Source organism: Paroedura picta, chromosome 12 (assembly GCF_049243985.1).
Source record: "Paroedura picta isolate Pp20150507F chromosome 12, Ppicta_v3.0, whole genome shotgun sequence".
Lineage (NCBI taxonomy): Eukaryota > Metazoa > Chordata > Lepidosauria > Squamata > Gekkonidae > Paroedura > Paroedura picta.
The window spans coordinates 5026398-5043530 of NC_135380.1; the positions used below are offsets into that span (position 1 = coordinate 5026398).

The following is a 17133-nucleotide window of genomic DNA, read 5'->3' on the forward strand; positions in this document are numbered from 1 at the left end:
TTTATATTTATATGCCGCCCTCCACTGAGGCCCATTGCGATAGCATCAAGCTTTTGGCGAACACCCCGGATTGGCTGCCTTGGGCCGAACTCCAGCTACGAGGCAGTTAAACACACCGTTCCATATGTCCCCTTTCTCCCTGTCCGCAGAGGAGAACGAATTCATTCTCTATGCCACGCAGTATTCCATCCACCGATACGACCTGTCTTCCGGGATCAGTGAAAAGCTGCCTCTGAACGGGTTGCGAGGGGCCATGGCGCTGGATTTCGATTACGAGCACAACTGTCTGTACTGGGCAGATGTCACGCTCGACATCATCCAGGTAAGTCAGGAGAAACAGCTTGGCGTCATGGTTAAGAGCGGTGGACTCTAATCTGGAGAACTGGGTTTAGTTCCCCACTTTTCCTCCACATGCAGCCAGCTGGGTGATCTTGGGTTAGTACCAGTCCTGTTAGAGCTGTTCTCACAACAGTTTTGTCAGAGCTCCCCGACTCCCTCACAGGGTGCCTGTTGTGGGGAGAGGAAAGGGAAGGCGATTGTAAGTTGCTTCGAGACTCCTTCGGGCAGGGGAAAGCAGGGTATAAAAACCAGTTCTTCCTTTCTGTTGTGAGGAGAGGAAGGGAAAGGTGTTTGTAAGCCGCTTTGAGACTCCTTTGGGTAGTAAAAAGCGGGGTTCCAAAAACCAGCTCTTCTTTTTCTTCTTATTTACCTGAAGGAAGTTCCATGTAGGTGTTTGGGGTGGGTGAGGGTGTCGTCAGCCATATGGAGCAACAAAGAGAAATGTTTGGGGCTTTTTCTGAGAGGACAGACAGCTTTACAGCAGCTGGGGGGGGGGGAGGATTAGTGCTGGAAGATGAACAGTCCTTTGGGGAACAAAAGGCAGAAAAATACGAATTGGACTTCTGAAATGTGGCCAGCTTTGAGTTGGCCTTTTGTCTGCAAAACCCATTGCCAGCCAAAGCTTGTCCTGACCGGGGACCCGTTGTTTCCTGTGCTTGACCTGGATGTGAAAGCTACTCAGTGGCCGCCATCCTCACGGTGACCCTCTTTTAACCACTGTCCCTTTGGTAGCTCCTTCCCTTTGCTCCCTGTCTGTAAGAGCTGAATTCACCCATGTTTTCACGTGCCTTCCTCTTTTTCTTTTTTTAGCGCCTTTGCCTCAACGGGAGTTCTGGACAGGAAATTATCATCAGCACAGGTCTGGAGACCGTCGAAGCCTTGGCCTTCGAGCCGATCAGCCAGCTGCTGTACTGGGTGAATGCCGGCATCCCGAAGATTGAGGTATGCCTTTTCACAGCTGGGCTGCCCCTTCCCTGAGAAGCCGCACCTTTGAATCCACTGCCAGAGGATGGTGGGATGGCCACAAGAATAAAGAGCTTGGAAAAGGGGATTAGATTAATGGAGAATGTGTATTAATGGCTATTAGCCCTGGTGACTGAGGGTAATCTCCACATTCAGCAGCAATAAGTGCTGAATCCCAAAGCCAGGAGGCACCATCAGGGTAAGTCATCTACACCCTGTGGTTGGGCATCCAGAGGAACTGGCTGGCCACTGTGTGAGACAGGACACTGGGCTAGATGGACCACTGGTCTGATCCAGCAGGACTCCTTTTAAGTTCTTAGCAGTAGATGGCCTTGGACTCTATGCCCTGTTATTGGCCCTCCAGAAGAATTGGTTGGCCACTGTGTGAGACCGGAAGCTGGACTAGATGGGCCACTGGTCTGATCTAGCAGGGCTCTTCTTATGACGCCCTCTATGCCCTGTTGTTGGCTCTTCAGAGGAACTGGCTGACCACTGTGTGAGACAGGATGTTGAAGTAGATAGCCCACTGGATCGATCCAGCAGGGCTGTTATTGTGTTCTTACGACCTGTCTTCTGGGCCTTTAGAGATGTATGTTTGTTTTTCTCACACAGCTGTCTCAGGGCAGTTTACAACTATGTGGGGCTAGGCGAAGGGGGTTTGTTGCATAGACCAGCGGAACTCCCTGCAGTCTTTTGACCAGAGTTGGGTGTGAACCTCCACAAGATGTTCTTCAGGACCCTACACAAGAGAATGCTTTTTTGTACTCCATGCTCATGATAATTTTGGAAACTCCATTTTTGTCCAAGGAGCATAGTATAGGATTTTCATCTCCTAGCCATGGTAGCTAAATGACGTTTCCTGGCATCGAGGCAGCCTGTCTTTGAATACAAAAGGGAGGGGATTACCCTGAAGGACAAATCTCTTTTTACCAGATTCTGGCTTAAGAGCTTCCAGAAGCCAGATAGCTAGACAAGGTAGACCTTGGACTGATTCAGCAGGGAAATTAAGTCCTCCCTCCCGTAAATGTGCTTGGGTGCATAAATAGATTTTGTTACTCCACCGTGTTCCTGCAGAAAAGCTTCATTTGTCTACCCGCAGAACGGAAGCGGTGCTGCACATTGTACAATGGCAGGCAAATTATACCCTGCGCACAGCCGTCCCCGGCGCATTTATGAACTCGCTTTGTGGGTTGATGTCGGTTTGCGTAAAGCTACCCGGCTACTTCCCGGTAACAAAAGCCATTTGCTCTAATAAGGTTTGGTTTACGTGCGACTGGCAAGCCGAATAAATGAACGGATTCATCAAAGTTACGTGCAGGAAGCAATTTTCGGAGTGTTTAGAAAGGCCATTTGTTTGGTTTTCGTACTGTGGTAGAGCCAGGGGCCTATCATGGAGTAACAAGGCATTTTGCGCACCCTGCTTCATAGGTTTGATTCCCCCCAGCTCCAGGTCAGGGTGGGACTGCAGGGAACCTGGAAGGCAGCCCCCTTTATTGGGACTGTGCCCTTCTCCCTGGGTAGAATGGAAACCTGAGCAGCACAGTCCTCTGTGCCCGAGTACGTTTTTATTACTTGATCTAAGAGCTCTTTGGGGGATGAAATGGGAGAGGTGGTCCCATAGATGTGACAGTCTCAGACCTATTGTTATTGTTAGGCGAAGGGGGTTTGTTGCATAGAGCCAGTTTGGTGTAGTGGTTAGGAGTGGTTAGGAGTGCGGACTTGTAATCTGGCATGCCAGGTTCGATTCTGCGCTCCCCCACATGCAACCAGCTGGGTGACCTAGGGCTCGCCACGGCACTGATCAAGCTGTTCTGACTGAGCTCTCTCAGGGCTCTCTCAGCCTCACCCACCACACAGGGTGTCTGTTGTGTGGAGAGGAAAGGGAAGGTGAATGTAAGCAGCTTTGAGACTCCTTCGGGTAGAGAAAAGCGGCATATAAGAACCAACTCTTCTTCTTCTTCTTCTTCTTCTCCTCCTCCTCCTCCTCCTCCTCCTCCTCCTCCTCCTCCTCCTCCTCCTCCTCCTCCTTCTCCTTCTCCTTCTTCTTCTTCTTCTTCTTTAGATTTCTTACCCGCCACTCCAAATGGCTCGTGGCGGGTTACAAAGTCTGTACAAGACCCTGTAAATTTCCGCCTAAAACCACAGACATGAAAATACAATAGAATAAAAATAAGTAATAAAATGCGGCAAAAAACCATATTAGCCCCAGTTCCAAACCTATTCTCCCAATATGTCTCCAGGAAGGAGGAAGAAAATGGGGCAGATGAAAACCCATGGTTCACATAGCAGTATATTTGGTCCTGAGAGGGGTTATCTAGGTCTTCCTCAGCATGCCAGCCTCAACCATAGACCTGGCGGAAGAGCTCCGTCTTGCAGGCCCTGCGGAACGCCGGAAGTTTTAACCAGACAGTCCACTAATCTTTCTCCACTTTTTGGTGCTTGTGCTAGGTTGCCAACCCCGATGGAGATTTAAGACTGACCATTCTGAATGCCTCTGTGCTGGAGCGGCCCCGGGCTTTGACTCTGCTACCAAACGAAGGGTAAGTGGGGATGCCACATGTGCTACCGATAAGCCTCATACCTGGGAAACCAGGTGCAATATGTGCATGAAAAGTGTTTTTAAACAGCAAATCACAAAGCAGAACTCTAAGCAGCAATTAATTGGGGGGGGGGGGGGGGAGAAGGAACACCCTTTAGGCTGATCCTGCATAGTGCAGGGGGTTGGACTAGATGGCCCGTGTGGCCCCTTCCAAATCTTTGATGCTTGAAAACAGGGTGTTTCCTTTCTGCAAGAGGTATTGATGGAGTTTTAAAGCTCCAGGATAGTATTTTATTTTAAGACATTTACCCTGCCTTCCTACTGGAAACGCAAAGCAAGACTTAAAAAAAACAAAACAATAAGGATTACACTTTTTATTTTAAATTGGAATAATTGGGTTTTGTATTGTATTTATCGGCAGGAGAGTATCTTGTCATCATATGTTTTTATTTTTTATTTTTTTGTGAACCACCACGAGCCGGCTGGTCCGGAAGATGGCGGTATACAAATGAGATAGATAGACAGACAGACAGACGCATTACAACATTAAAAAGGCAGAAAAACTCCAAATAGCTATCAAACAATAAGCAGCAGCAACAAAAATGAGCAGTCAGCTCAGACAGTGACAAGGATAGACTCTAGCCCAAAGGTGGCCAAACTGTGGCTCTCCAGATGTCTATGGACTACAATTCCCATAAGACCCTGCCAGCGGGCCACCCCTGCCATCCTTACAGTCATGCTCTTTATCTGATTCGGCCTGGGTAGGGATGCCAGGCCTGTACAACCTAGCAGGATGAGGATATCAGACCAACCAGGGGGTTTCTGAGTGATTTTCAACCTGGTTTGTTTTCTTTGCCCTTCCAAGGAACATGATTTCCTGGTTGTTATTCACAGGCTGATGTTTTGGACGGACTGGGGGGACTCCAGGCCCGGAATTTATCGCAGCGAGATGGACGGCTCTTCGGCCACCTGCATCGTCTCCGAGGGGGTGAGGTGGCCGAACGGCATCTCTGTCGATGACCGCTGGATTTACTGGACCGAGGCTTACATGGACAGGATCGAGCGAATCGATTTCAACGGCATGCAGAGATCGGTGATCTTGGATAGCCTCCCTCATCCCTATGCCATTGCTGTTTTCAAGGTACAGGCCTCGTGTGAGCCTTTACGTCCCCAGTGTGTTGGCCGTGGTTACCATGGCGCCTTTCAGCACCCTTCCCGGTGTCTACTGTTTTTAGAAAACGGGCAGGGCCAGGTGGGGCTTTTTCCCAGCGAGGCTGTGCAGCGTTTAAAAATCCTTGCTTTGGCTGTAGCTGCCGCCTCAGCGCATCACAAAGACCTTCCCTGTGTGGCTGAAGGTAAGCGGCGGCAGCCATTTTGTGTCTGGCTCTGCCCCCTTTGGCAGCCATTTTGTGCCCACCACGCTGTGTCAGAATTCCAAGGGATACCAGCAGGCTCAGGAAGAACACGACCTGTGGTGTTGTCTTCCCAGTCAAAGCCCATTGGGTCATGTATTAGAGCAGGGGTGTCAAACGTAAAAATCGGAGGGCACCGGAGAAGTCAATTTTTTTTAAAAAAGGCAAAAGTTGTGTGCACAAACAGCTGACAGCAATGTAAGTCAGGTTGCATTTTTGTTATGGTACATGTAGACAGCCCTGACCCGAATGGCTCAAACTAGTCTGATCTCATCAGAACTCAGAAACTAAGCAAGATTGGATCTGGTTTGTACCTGGATGGGAGATCCCCAAGGAAGACCAGGGTTGATCCTCAAAGGCAGTCAATGGCAAACCACCTCTTGCTTCCAAAACCTTATGCTGGGGGTGGCCAAACTGTGGCTCTCCAGTTGTCCAAGGACTACAATGCCCATGAGCCAATGCCAGCACTGGCAGGGGCTCATAGGTTTTGTAGTCCACGGACATTTGGAGAGCCACAGTTTGGTCATCCCTGCCCTATGGGAACTCCATAAGTTGGCTGTGGCTTGAGGACACTTTGCACCCACAAGGGGAAGGGTGAAGTGGGGTGACACCTTAAAGATCCAGAGTTAAAGTCTTGATGGTGCCTGTTTCCACCACACACGGGCTGGCCAAGTTACGCTTACGTCTGATCCAGCCTTCATTATAAATGCAGATCTTCCAGAAGTAGCTGCAGCTTTCCTTCAGGGGTAGATCTGGCATTTGGGACTCCTGTCAGGGGTAGTCAAAGTGCGGCCCTCCAGATGTCCATGGACTACAATTCCCATGAGCGTTCGCTGGCAGGGGCTCATGGGAATTGTAGTCCATGGACATCTGGAGGGCCGCACTTTGACTACCCCTGAGCCAACGGTTAACTGCACAATTCGCCCAGCCTCTCCTTTAAGAACTCTCATCATTCTGAACACGACAACTTGGGGACGATTATAAAGGCTGCCGCCAAAGTCAGAGTAAAGTAATCTTCCCCGAGGCAGTTGCAGGAGGACTTTAATATGTGCATGAGCCATAAAGCTTATCTAGTTTCCAGTTCCCCTCGGGCTGCTAGCATTCAAATCCAGGTTAAGGGGGTTGCCCGTAGCAACTGATAAGGAAAAGATGTCCTTCTGGACAGGATGTGAGGTCCTTGCGTGCAGAATCGGAACTTCCATCAGGAACAGAAGTTTTAATGGCTGGTTTTCTGCTCTGGGGATTTCAGAGTGCAGTTATTAAGGTGAACTTCTGGTTGCTTGGGGCTTTTCCCCCCTAATAGTTCTATCCTCAGGCCCTGGATTTCTAAATCAGATTCTAAATTGAGAGATGCATCAGCAAAGTCCTTGCCACTGATTTGCAGGGCGGCCTCAAACAAACTGCAGTTCTCAGCCTCCGTGCCAGGGTGCAAAATGGGACAAATAATAGCGACCTGACGGGCAGAATTGTAAGATTTTTTATGAGACAAAGTGCATAAGATGTCGAATTTTGGCTCCCGAGCCAGTTAGTGATCATCATATCTCATAACAACATTAACTTTAATACATGCATTATCTATATTTGAAATCTCCACCAAATGTTACTGCTAAAAGAGGTCTGCTTTTCAGAATGAAATCTACTGGAATGACTGGTCTCAGCTGAGCATCTTCAGAGCGTCCAAATACAGTGGATCCAGAATGGAGATTTTGGTTGGCCACCTCACTGGCGTGATGGATATGAAAATCTTCTACCGAGGAAAGACGGCAGGTATTCCTGGGAGCGTGTTCAGTGCCTTCTGATTCGTTTGATTTGTTTGTATTTTGGTAACTCCTTAGAACAGGAGTAGTCAAACTGCGGCCCTCCAGATGTCCATGGACTACAATTCCCACGAGCCCATGCCAGCGAACGCTAAGTTGGTACTCAAAGATCAGTGGCTCTCCGGGGTCTCAGGTCTTGCCCCTCACCTACTCCTGATCCTTTTTACTGGAACCAGCAGGGATTGAACCAGGGACCTTCCGTTTGCAAAGCAAATGCTGTACCACTCAACCGGAAGTTGCACCTTGTTCCCCGGCATTTACCATTCCGGCCCCTTCTCTTGACAGGGCAGAACGCCTGCAGTGACAAGCCCTGCAGCCTGTTGTGCCTCCCGAAATCCAACAACAGCCGAAGCTGTAAATGTCCCGAGGGAGTATCCGGCCACCTGCTCTCCTCCGGGGAGATGAAGTGTGATTGCCCACCTGGGTACCTCTTGAAAAACAACACCTGCATAAAGGAAGGTAAGGAACACACAGCTGCATTCAGGGGTTGGCCTGGGGCTCCACGTTTAATCTCTCCACACTCAAGGCACAGCTATAAGAACATAAGCGAAGCCATGTTGGATCAGGCCAGTGGCCTAACCAGTCCAACACTCTGGGTCAAGCAGTAGCCAAAGCCCAGGGGCCATCAGGAGGTCCCCCAGCAGGGCCAGAATTCCAGAAGCCCTCCCACTCTTCCCCCCCCCCCCCCAAGCACCAAGAAATACATTGCATCACTGCCCCATCTATACCTTTTGGCTAAAAGCTGATGGACCTCTGCTTCAGATATTTATCCAGGCCCCTCTTCAAACTGTCTGCTTGTAGCTGCCACCGTTTCCTGCAGCAGTGAATTCCACATGTAATTACTCTTTGGATGAAAAAGTTACGTTATAGCCTTAAGCTGTGTAATAATCCTTCCTCTACCAGTGCGGGAAATTACATGGGACGGTTTGGTGATCCTAACATACTGCAGCCTACCAATCCCACAGTTAACATCAGAAGAGCCCTGCTGGATCAGACCAGTGAGGGTCCATCTAGTCCAGCCTCCCGTCTCACCCAGGGGCCAGCCAGTTCCTCTGGAGGGCCAGCAACAGGGCAGAGAGGCCGACGCCTTTATAAGAGTATAAGAAGAGCCCTGTTGGATTAGACCAGTGGTCCTTCCAGTCCAGCATCCTGTCTCACACAGTGGCCAACCAATTCCTCTGGAGGTCCAGCAACAGGACTGCCTTCCCCAGTGTCGCCTCCTGGTGCCAGGATTCAGAGACTGAGATTGACCGTCTCTGAACATGAAGGTTCCCTTGAACGGAAGCCATGGTGGTTAAATCTGTTTTCAAGATGGTTACAAATGTGTTGGGTAGACATTATGCTTTCTGATTTATACCAAAAGGGACCCCTGGGGAAGGGGTAGTCAACCTGTGGTCCTCCAGATGTCCATGGACATGGGCATTGTAGTCCATGGACATCTGGAGGACCACAGGTTGATTACCCCTGCACTGGGGGACCCTTGGAGGACACCACCTAAGATAGGGATAAAGTTGGTCCTTTTCAAGGCTTGAGAGGCAGATTTTGGCCCAGAAAGCAGTTTGTTAGTGGGCAGTGGGGGGAATGGGTGCAGAGGTCTGGCAGGAGAGTGGTGTGGGTGGGGACAGCAGCAGTCTCCACCGGGGGTTTTGGGCCTAGGCAGCAGCCCCATATGTTGCCGTCATCCCTGGAGGCTTCCCCCAAGTCCTGCCTCCGTACTTCTTTCTTGGATCCTTTTTCTTAGACGTGAAAAAGCATGGCAGGGTCTCAGAAACTGGCATAGACTTGGATCTAGGTAGTCAGTTGTGCCCTGTTGCCTTGAGCCCTGACCGGTACCCTCTTTAAAATTCTCCTTTTGCTCTGTGCCCGGATTCTCGCTCATCTGCACCTTCCTGGCTGCCGCATCCCAGAAAACACCTGTCTCTCCAACCAGTACAGATGCTCGAACGGGAACTGCATCAGCAGCATTTGGCAGTGCGACAACGACAACGATTGCGGGGACATGAGCGACGAGAAGAACTGCCGTACGTTAGCGGGTTGTTTTACCCTAGCCCTGTCCGCGGGCACAGCAGGGAGGGATACCCGCCAAGCAGAGAGGTCCCCTGCCCCGAGGAGCATACAGTCTGAATTCCCAACAGAGACATGTGGCAGGGATGTGGAAGCAGAGAAAGGCACATATATTAAGTTGCGCGCCTTTTACCTTGGTTTGGTGGTTCTGATAGGGATGAGGAATGGGCTGAGCAGGACGTTTCACAAGAAATTAGCTTGTGAGGTTTGACAATGGAATAATACCCTATGGCAGTGGTTCTCAACCTGGGTGTCGGGACCCCTTTTTGGGGTCGAACGACCCTTTCACTGTGGTCGCAGCAGAGCAAGCAGCTTGGCCCGGGGGGGGGGGGGGGAGGACGCCATCCACACAACAGCCTTGCGGGGTAGATCGAGATAGAGCGTTCGTCTGTCTGGAGCTGTGGAAAAGAGCGAGATTGGCATGGTGGGACAAGAGGCAAAACTGAGAAGCCCTGAGAAAAAAATCAGTTTATATACAATCATGAACCATGGATCTTCACGCCATTGGTCAGTTTTGCTTTAATTTCTGTGAAAGAACACCTGCATAATGTTATGGTTGGGGGGACATCACAACAGGAGGAACTGTATTAAAGGGTTGCGGCATTAGGAAGGTTGAGAACTACTGCCCTATGGCATCCTTTCTCAATTTTCTTTACCACTGAGAAACCCCTCAAATATTCTTCAGGCTTAGAGAAACCCCAGGAGTGGCAAAGAACATAGTTGGGAAGCAGAGCTGAGTACACACCTGCCCGGGGCCCCTCCTTTTCCCATCCCCTCCAGGCCCATCATTGGCCATTTCGGGAGGGGGAGGAGCTGGTCAACGACAGGCTGCAGATAACGGTGCCCTCAAGTCCTGATCCAGAAGCAGCTTTCCTGGCATGCCGGATCAGGAAACGTGTTGCACACCTCCTCTGTGGGTTTATTTGAAACGAGCCTGCTGGTGTCTCAGGATTAGAAGATTACAGCACGAAAGAAATCACTCTGCTTCCTCCCCCTGCGATAGCGACCACCGTGTGTGATGCCGACACTCAGTTCCGCTGCCACGGCTCGGGGACTTGCGTCCCGCTGTCCTATAAGTGTGACCTGGAGGACGATTGCGGTGACAACAGCGACGAGAATCATTGCGGTAAGCGTGGACTCAGAGTTGTTCTCGGGGGCTCTTCACACGTGCTGAATTCCGTGCACGTGTCCATGCCAGGCTCCCGCGCAAATGCACGCAGCACTGACTGACACCGAATTTGTCCCGTGGCCCATCAGGATCAGTATTGTCTGTTCAGAATGGCCATGGGCTCTGGCAGATGGGCTTCGGCATCCCCTGTTGCTCCCTGGTGCCAGGGATTCAACCTGGAAGGTGCCAGGGATTGAGCCTGGGAGGGGCCGGAGATTGAATCCGGGAGGTGTCAGGGATTCAACCTGGGAGATGTTGGGGTTCAACCTGGGAGGGCCCAGGGATTCCAGCTAGGGCCTCCAGCAAGCCAAGCAGATATACTGAACTGTTGAGTCATGGCTTCTCCCCAGGAAATGAGGAATGCTTGTACATCTGATTGGCCATGCTTGCATCATTGGTGATGCAATTTCTTGACACTCTCCACTCTGTGTTTTGATATTAAAGTGGAAGCATATGAAGCGAGCAAAATGGGAACCACGAGGAAGCAGGGTTGTAGGGCTTCCTGCTTCAAGGAGGCCATGTTCTGCTTAAGGACCTAGAAGCTCTGGTGCACAGATCTGGCACAACCAACCAGAAAAGGTCTCTGAGTGCCCAAAGAGGAGGTTTCAAACCAGGAGGGTCCCCAACCTTCGTGAGCCTTTGGAACCATTGGGGTGGGCCCAGTCGCAAAATGGGTAGAACACAATGGCTGCTGCAGGAGGCGGAGCCAGCTAAACAATGGCTGCTGCAGGAGGCGGAGCCAGCCACACAATGGCTGCTGCAAGAGGCATTAATTTTTGGTTGGGCAGGAGGGGGAAAGGTCAGCCCACGGAGAGTTGTGGAACGTCTGGCTCTCTTTCCTTGTGCTTGCAGAAGCCCACCAGTGCCGGAACGACGAATTCAGCTGCAAGTCCGGGATGTGCATCCGCCTTTCTTGGAATTGTGACGGCGACAATGATTGCCGGGACTGGTCTGATGAAGCCAACTGCACCAGTGAGTCCTTTACACCCTACCTTTTCTCCCCAAAACAGTTTCTAAAATGGTTCTCTCTTCCAATTTTTAATCCTGACAACAACCCTGTAAGGTAGGGTAATCTCAGTGTGTGTGTTTGATTGGCCATAGGTCACCCAGCAAGCTTCCCTGGCATAGGGGGGATTCGAACCTAGGTTTCCTAGATCCAAGTCCAGCTTAGTGTAGTGGTTAAAAGCGGTGACCTCTAATCTGGAGAGCTGGGTGTGATTCCCCAATCCTCCGCATGCAGCCAGCTGGGTGGCCTTGGGCCAGTCACCTTTCTCTCAGAGCTCTCTCAGCCCCACCTACCTCACAGGATGTGTGTTGTGGGAAAAAGGAAGGGTAGGTGATTATAAGGGTCTTTGAGACAGATGAGGCCTACTCGATAACCTTGAGCCAGTCACAGTTCTCTCAGAACTCCCTCAGCCTCACTTCACAGGCTGTTTGAAGTGGGAAGTGAAGAGTAAGCGATTGTAAACCTCTTTGAAGCACATGAGGCCTGCTGGGTGACCTTGGGCCAGTCACAGTTCTCTCAGAGCTCTCTCAGCCTCACCTACCTCACAAGGTGTCTGTTGAGGGGAGAGGAAAGGAGGGAAGGTATTCTTTAGAATGTTGTTTGCTGTTCAACCAAAGCTTTTCCCTTTGAAGTTGCTTTATTGTCTGGCTAAGTTGTGTTTTTTTGTGGGTGGGGGAGTTGATCACATTTGCATTCAAGTGCTTAACACACATCAAGGTGTGATAGTTGATATTCTGCCAGTGTATTTAGGAGTTTCACACATAGCAGTGGAATCTCTTTCCTGTGAGTTGCCCAGAATTCGTGATTGCAGGACAGGCATCCTCCGGACAAAATCCCCCTGTTGAGGTTTTTATTAACTTTTTAAAAATTTGTTTATCCCTGGGAGGCTGGGAAAAGAGAGAGGAGGCAGGGTTGACTGAGGAGGTGGCCGAATAATAAAAGGAGGTTCTCAGAAGCCAGTTGGAGTGGTGAAATGTGTCCTTTGATCCAGGGAAGTGGGAAGGGGGTATGCCTGGGCCCCACCCGTCCTGTCGCTTACAGCAGGGGTAGTCAACCTATGGTCCTCCAGATGTTCATGGGCTACAATCCCCATGAGCCCCTGCCAGCAAATGCTGGCAGGTGCTCATGGGAATTGTAGTCCACGAACATCTGGAGGACCACAGGTTGACTACCCCTGGCTTACAGAGCATCCCACGAGATGGCAGAAGGCCACATCAGGTTGGGGGCGTCTTCACGCCGTGACGGCAACCATTAATCTGCCAGCTCTGCTGGCTGCGTTTATGCCTCTTATCAAAAATAATTCCATTTCACAGTGAATCCTTAATAGAATATTACTGCCCAAAAGAGTGTTGCAACTCAGAGCAGCGGCTGAGCGCATCACCAGCTTGTCAGCTGCAAGGAGCGTGCAATCCACTTAAGCTGAATGGGCTTGGCCTGCGTGGAAGGAGTGCCAATTTTTAGAAAGAATGAGAGGGCTGCATGCCCCCACCAACTTGGCAGGCATTCCTCGGGTCTCTTTTGGCACTCATAGAATCCTAGAGTTGGAAGGGGCCTTCTGGGTCATCTAGTCCAACCCCCTGCACAATGCAGGACACTCACAACCCTATCGCTCACCCACTGTCACCTGCCACCCCCCTTGAACCGTATCACCCGCTATTGCGTTTTTACAAAGCTGTAACAAAAGTGTTGCTAACTACAGAAAAATGGAGTTAACTTGGTGGCTGCCACAGCAAAAAGCTAGTCTCATCATCCGTGAGCTTCTCCTGAGACTCCTCAGGAGCCATTTAGAACAAATGACCGCTGAAAACACAAGTTCTCTGATGCTCTTCCTCGTTGAGGCAGTGCCCTGGAGTCTGGAATCAGTTGAGCTTTGCTTTACACCACACAAGGCTGATGGTCTGATTCATCCCCTCAGTATTGTCTACTCAGGCTGGCAGCTGCTCTCCACAGTCTCAAGCTGAGAGCCCTGTCCTTTAACCTGGAGATCCTGGGATTGAACCTGGGACCTTCTCCATGCAAAGCAGATACAGTAGCACAGAGCCATGGCCCTGACTCCTTGTAGACTCTCTCTCAGCTACTTGGCAGGGCTTGTAATCCACCATTTCAGCTGCCCCTCCTCCCCGCGACTGGTACCTCCCTGCCCCCCTAGCTCCCCTATCTCTTGCTTTCCACCTGACCCTGTTCCGTGTCTCCTTTGCTGACCAGCGGTGTCTTCTCCCTCTTGTTTCTCATCGGCCTTTCGGATGTTTTTGCTTCCAGCAGTGGACCACACCTGTGAAGCCTCCAGTTTCCAGTGCCACAATGGGCACTGCATCCCACAGAGGTGGGTTTGTGACGGCGACGCCGACTGCCAAGACGGATCCGACGAGGACCCGACCATCTGTGGTACGGCAAAACGTTGACGGGTGGGTGTGGAAGGGCTAAAACGGACCCCCCCTCCCTCCCAGGCCAGTTAACTCCCTGTGACTCCGTCCTGCAGCCAAGGAAATGCTAATTGGTCGTCCTTTTAAAAATCTTTGTTGCCCTTTAATTTCCTCCCTTCCCCTTTTTCCCTGGAACTTTGTCTGGGGCCTAGAAGGACAGGAGTCCCAAATGCCAGATTTACCCCTCTTCTGTGTAATTCGTTGTCCCAGGATTCCAGACAAGGCCAATAAAGAGTCCAGGAATTTGTCTCTTGCTGCCAGAGCATCCCCATTGCCTCTTGTTTCGGTTCAGTTCTTAAATTGGCCCACGCGTTTTCCGCCACGCCTGGCCCCAGAGGAACACTTAGCGTCCAGGCAGGCGTCTTGAGGCGTTGAACGGCTCACATTGCTAATAGTCTTCTTGCTGTTCTTAAACTCAAAACAAATTGCAGAGAAAAAGTGCAACGGCTTCCAGTGTCCAAACGGAAGTTGCGTTCCTTCCAGCAAGCGCTGCAACGGGGTGCGGGACTGCGCAGACGGCTCTGACGAACAGCATTGCGGTAGGTCCCCCTGGTGACGCGCGTCCGTGGTGGGACAGGGCAATCAGTGCGAAACTGTTCATCCAGATCTTCATCATCCTACTTGGATCCACCTGAATTATCAGAATATAATCAGAATTCTTGGTGCTTTGGGGGGCAACAGTGGGAAGACTGGGAGTTCTGGCCTTCCTGGTGGACCACCTGATGGCCCCTGGGCTTTGGCCACTGTGTCTTGCAGAGTGTTGGACTATGTGGGCCATTGGCCTGATCCAACATGGCTTCTCTTATGTTCTTAAGTTTGGAGCTGTGATACCCTGTATTCTTGGTGTTTGGGGAGGCCACAGTGGGAAGGCTTCTGGAGTTCTGGCCTGGCTGGTGGACCTCCTGATGGCACCTGGACTTTGGCCACTGTGTGACCCAGAGTGTTGAACAGGATGGGCCATTGGCCTCATCCAACAAGGCTTCCCTTATATTCTTATGTCTCTGAAGTGATGCTTTGTATTCTTGGTCCTTGTGGGGACAACAGTGTGTGACACAGTGCCAGACTGAATGGGTCACTGGCCTGATCCAGCATGGCTTCTCTCTCGTGTTCTGACAATTGTCCTCTTTCACCTTCTCTTTGTTCACCTCCCTGCAGAGCCCCTCTGCACTCGCTACATGGATTTTGTGTGCAAGAACCGGAAGCAGTGCTTGCTGCGCTCCATGGTATGCGACGGCACCAGACACTGCCAGGACGGCTCCGATGAAGACCCTGCGTATGCTGGCTGTGGTTAGTACAGAGGAGGGCCTGAGCGGTAGAACTCCTGCTGGGGCTGCAGAAAGTCCTTGGTCCGATCCCCAGGAGCTCCGGTTCAGGCTCGTAGTCCCTGGACGGACACTCAGGGCTGTGCGGGGAAGGCGAAACGGCTCTTGAGCGAGGCCCTCGCGTGGCTGTGGTGTGTTGGGTTTTGTTTTGAAAGCGGGTCCCGTGTCCCTTGCAGCCCAAGACCCAGAGTTCCACCAAACCTGCGACCACTTCAGCTTCCAGTGCCAGAACGGCATGTGCGTCAGCCTGGTGTGGAAATGCGACGGCATGGACGACTGCGGGGACTACTCGGACGAGGCCAACTGTGGTGAGTGGGAAGCCCCTTCTTCGGCCAGACGGCCCACCGTTTCCCCACTCGCTCTGCTGGGGGGTTTTGCAGCTGCAACTGTGCGAGATTTGGAGCGGGACTCCTCCTCCGAATGCCAGGCATGAAGGCATCGGACAGGCTTCCTGGCCGGACACTCGTATGGACCGGGAGGCCTCTAAGAAAGAGAGGGAGAAGGTGGCTCGCCTGGCCTTTCCATTTCAGGGTCCTTTGGCCTCTCTGATGCACCTCGTAATAAAAAAAGGGCTCATCTCAGGCTTACAACATATTATTATTACTACTACTACTACTACTACTACTACTACTACTACTACTACTACTACTACTACTACTACTACTACTACTACTACTACTACTACTACTACTACTACTACTATTCAGTTTACTACTCAGGTTACACTGTCCAATAAAAACCCATTAAACTCCCAATTAAAAGACATGAAATCATGGAACATAGCGGGAACCTCCCCCCCCCCCCCCGATCCCCACTACAGGAGGGGTGAGGAAGGAGGTCAAGATGTGTGCTGGGGTGGGGGGAATGCTGGTCTCTGTGATGTCATGTCTTCCTTCTGCCAGGGAGGGGCAAACCGTGGATTCCCCACGTCGTACAGGGGGTTGGACTAGATGACCCCCAGGCTCCCTTCTAGTTCTATGTCTCACAGGATACTACCCGGGCGACAGAGCAATCAGCCACCGCGACTCATCCCCCCTGCCATGTGCTTAGGAGGTTGGACCTAACCCGCACCCCTTTCCCTTGCTAGAGAACCCGACCGAAGCCCCCAACTGCTCTCGGTACTATCAGTTCCAGTGTGAGAACGGCCACTGCATCCCAAACAGGTGGAGGTGCGACGAGGAAAACGACTGTGGGGACTGGTCCGATGAGAAGGAGTGCGGAGGTAAGAGCCAGCGAGCCTCGCCCGCTTGGGACCCTGGAACAGGGAAGGACACTTTTCTCCCATCCATTCTGCTAGAATTTGGGTGGGAGACCTCCAAGGATTTGAAGAAGAGTTGGTTCTTATATGCCACTTTTCTCTACCCAAAGGAGTCTCAAAGTGGCTTACAGTCACCTTCCTTTCCTCTCCCCTGTGAAGGAGGGGAGGCTGAGAGAGCCCTGAGATTATTGCTCAGTCAGAACAGCTTTATCAGGGCTGTGATTTGGGTGGTGGATCCTCCAGGGAACTCTAGGGGTCATGATGCAGAGGCCAGAAACGGCAAACCGCCTTTGAACATCCCTTGCCTGGTGCCAGACGATCCTCGGATCTCCCAGCTGGGCTCTACACTGTACGATAATAAATGCCAATAAATAGTCACCCAGGCCAACCTAGTTTTACTTCCAAGATGTGACTAGCCTGCACCATGCCGGTCAGACCCTTCTTAACGCCTCCCTACATCGTTGGTTTCATCCCAGGTTCCGAAATCGTCCCCGTCACGACGGCGGCACCTGCCACGTGTTCGCCCAACCACTTCCGCTGTAACAGCGGGGCGTGCATCATGAACAGCTGGGCTTGCGACGGGTACCGAGACTGCGTGGACGGCTCTGATGAGGAAGCCTGCCCCACCGCTGGTAAGACCACGCCTCTCACTCCGGGTGGGATTCTCTGTAATGCTCTGTCTGTGCGTTGGGTGGTGTGCCCCAGGGGGCTTCTGTTGCACACTGGCCTGGAAGCCCATGTAAGGTACAGGGAGACGTCAGAGCTTTGCGGCTAAGTAGTGGAGGTGACTTTGGGTAGGGATGCTGGGGAGCCGTGGGGTTG

General features: G+C 51.5%; 1 protein-coding gene across 5 annotated transcripts in view; it reads left to right on the forward strand.

Moving 5' to 3' along the window:
- The window catches only part of SORL1 (sortilin related receptor 1), an 84420-nt gene that overhangs the window by 41794 nt on the left and 25493 nt on the right, over positions 1-17133 (forward strand). For 4 of the 5 annotated variants that reach the window (XM_077305151.1, XM_077305148.1, XM_077305149.1 and 1 more), the window contains exons 17-31: positions 150-322; positions 1150-1281; positions 3751-3842; positions 4736-4982; positions 6882-7020; positions 7356-7529; positions 8978-9091; positions 10138-10260; positions 11155-11274; positions 13568-13693; positions 14163-14270; positions 14887-15018; positions 15230-15361; positions 16141-16275; positions 16788-16943. In XM_077305151.1, the coding sequence (XP_077161266.1) occupies positions 150-322; positions 1150-1281; positions 3751-3842; positions 4736-4982; positions 6882-7020; positions 7356-7529; positions 8978-9091; positions 10138-10260; positions 11155-11274; positions 13568-13693; positions 14163-14270; positions 14887-15018; positions 15230-15361; positions 16141-16275; positions 16788-16943 (2103 nt within the window). The remainder of the gene's footprint in view (positions 1-149; positions 323-1149; positions 1282-3750; positions 3843-4735; positions 4983-6881; positions 7021-7355; positions 7530-8977; positions 9092-10137; positions 10261-11154; positions 11275-13567; positions 13694-14162; positions 14271-14886; positions 15019-15229; positions 15362-16140; positions 16276-16787; positions 16944-17133) is intronic. The other variant, XM_077305152.1, reaches the window with a different exon arrangement.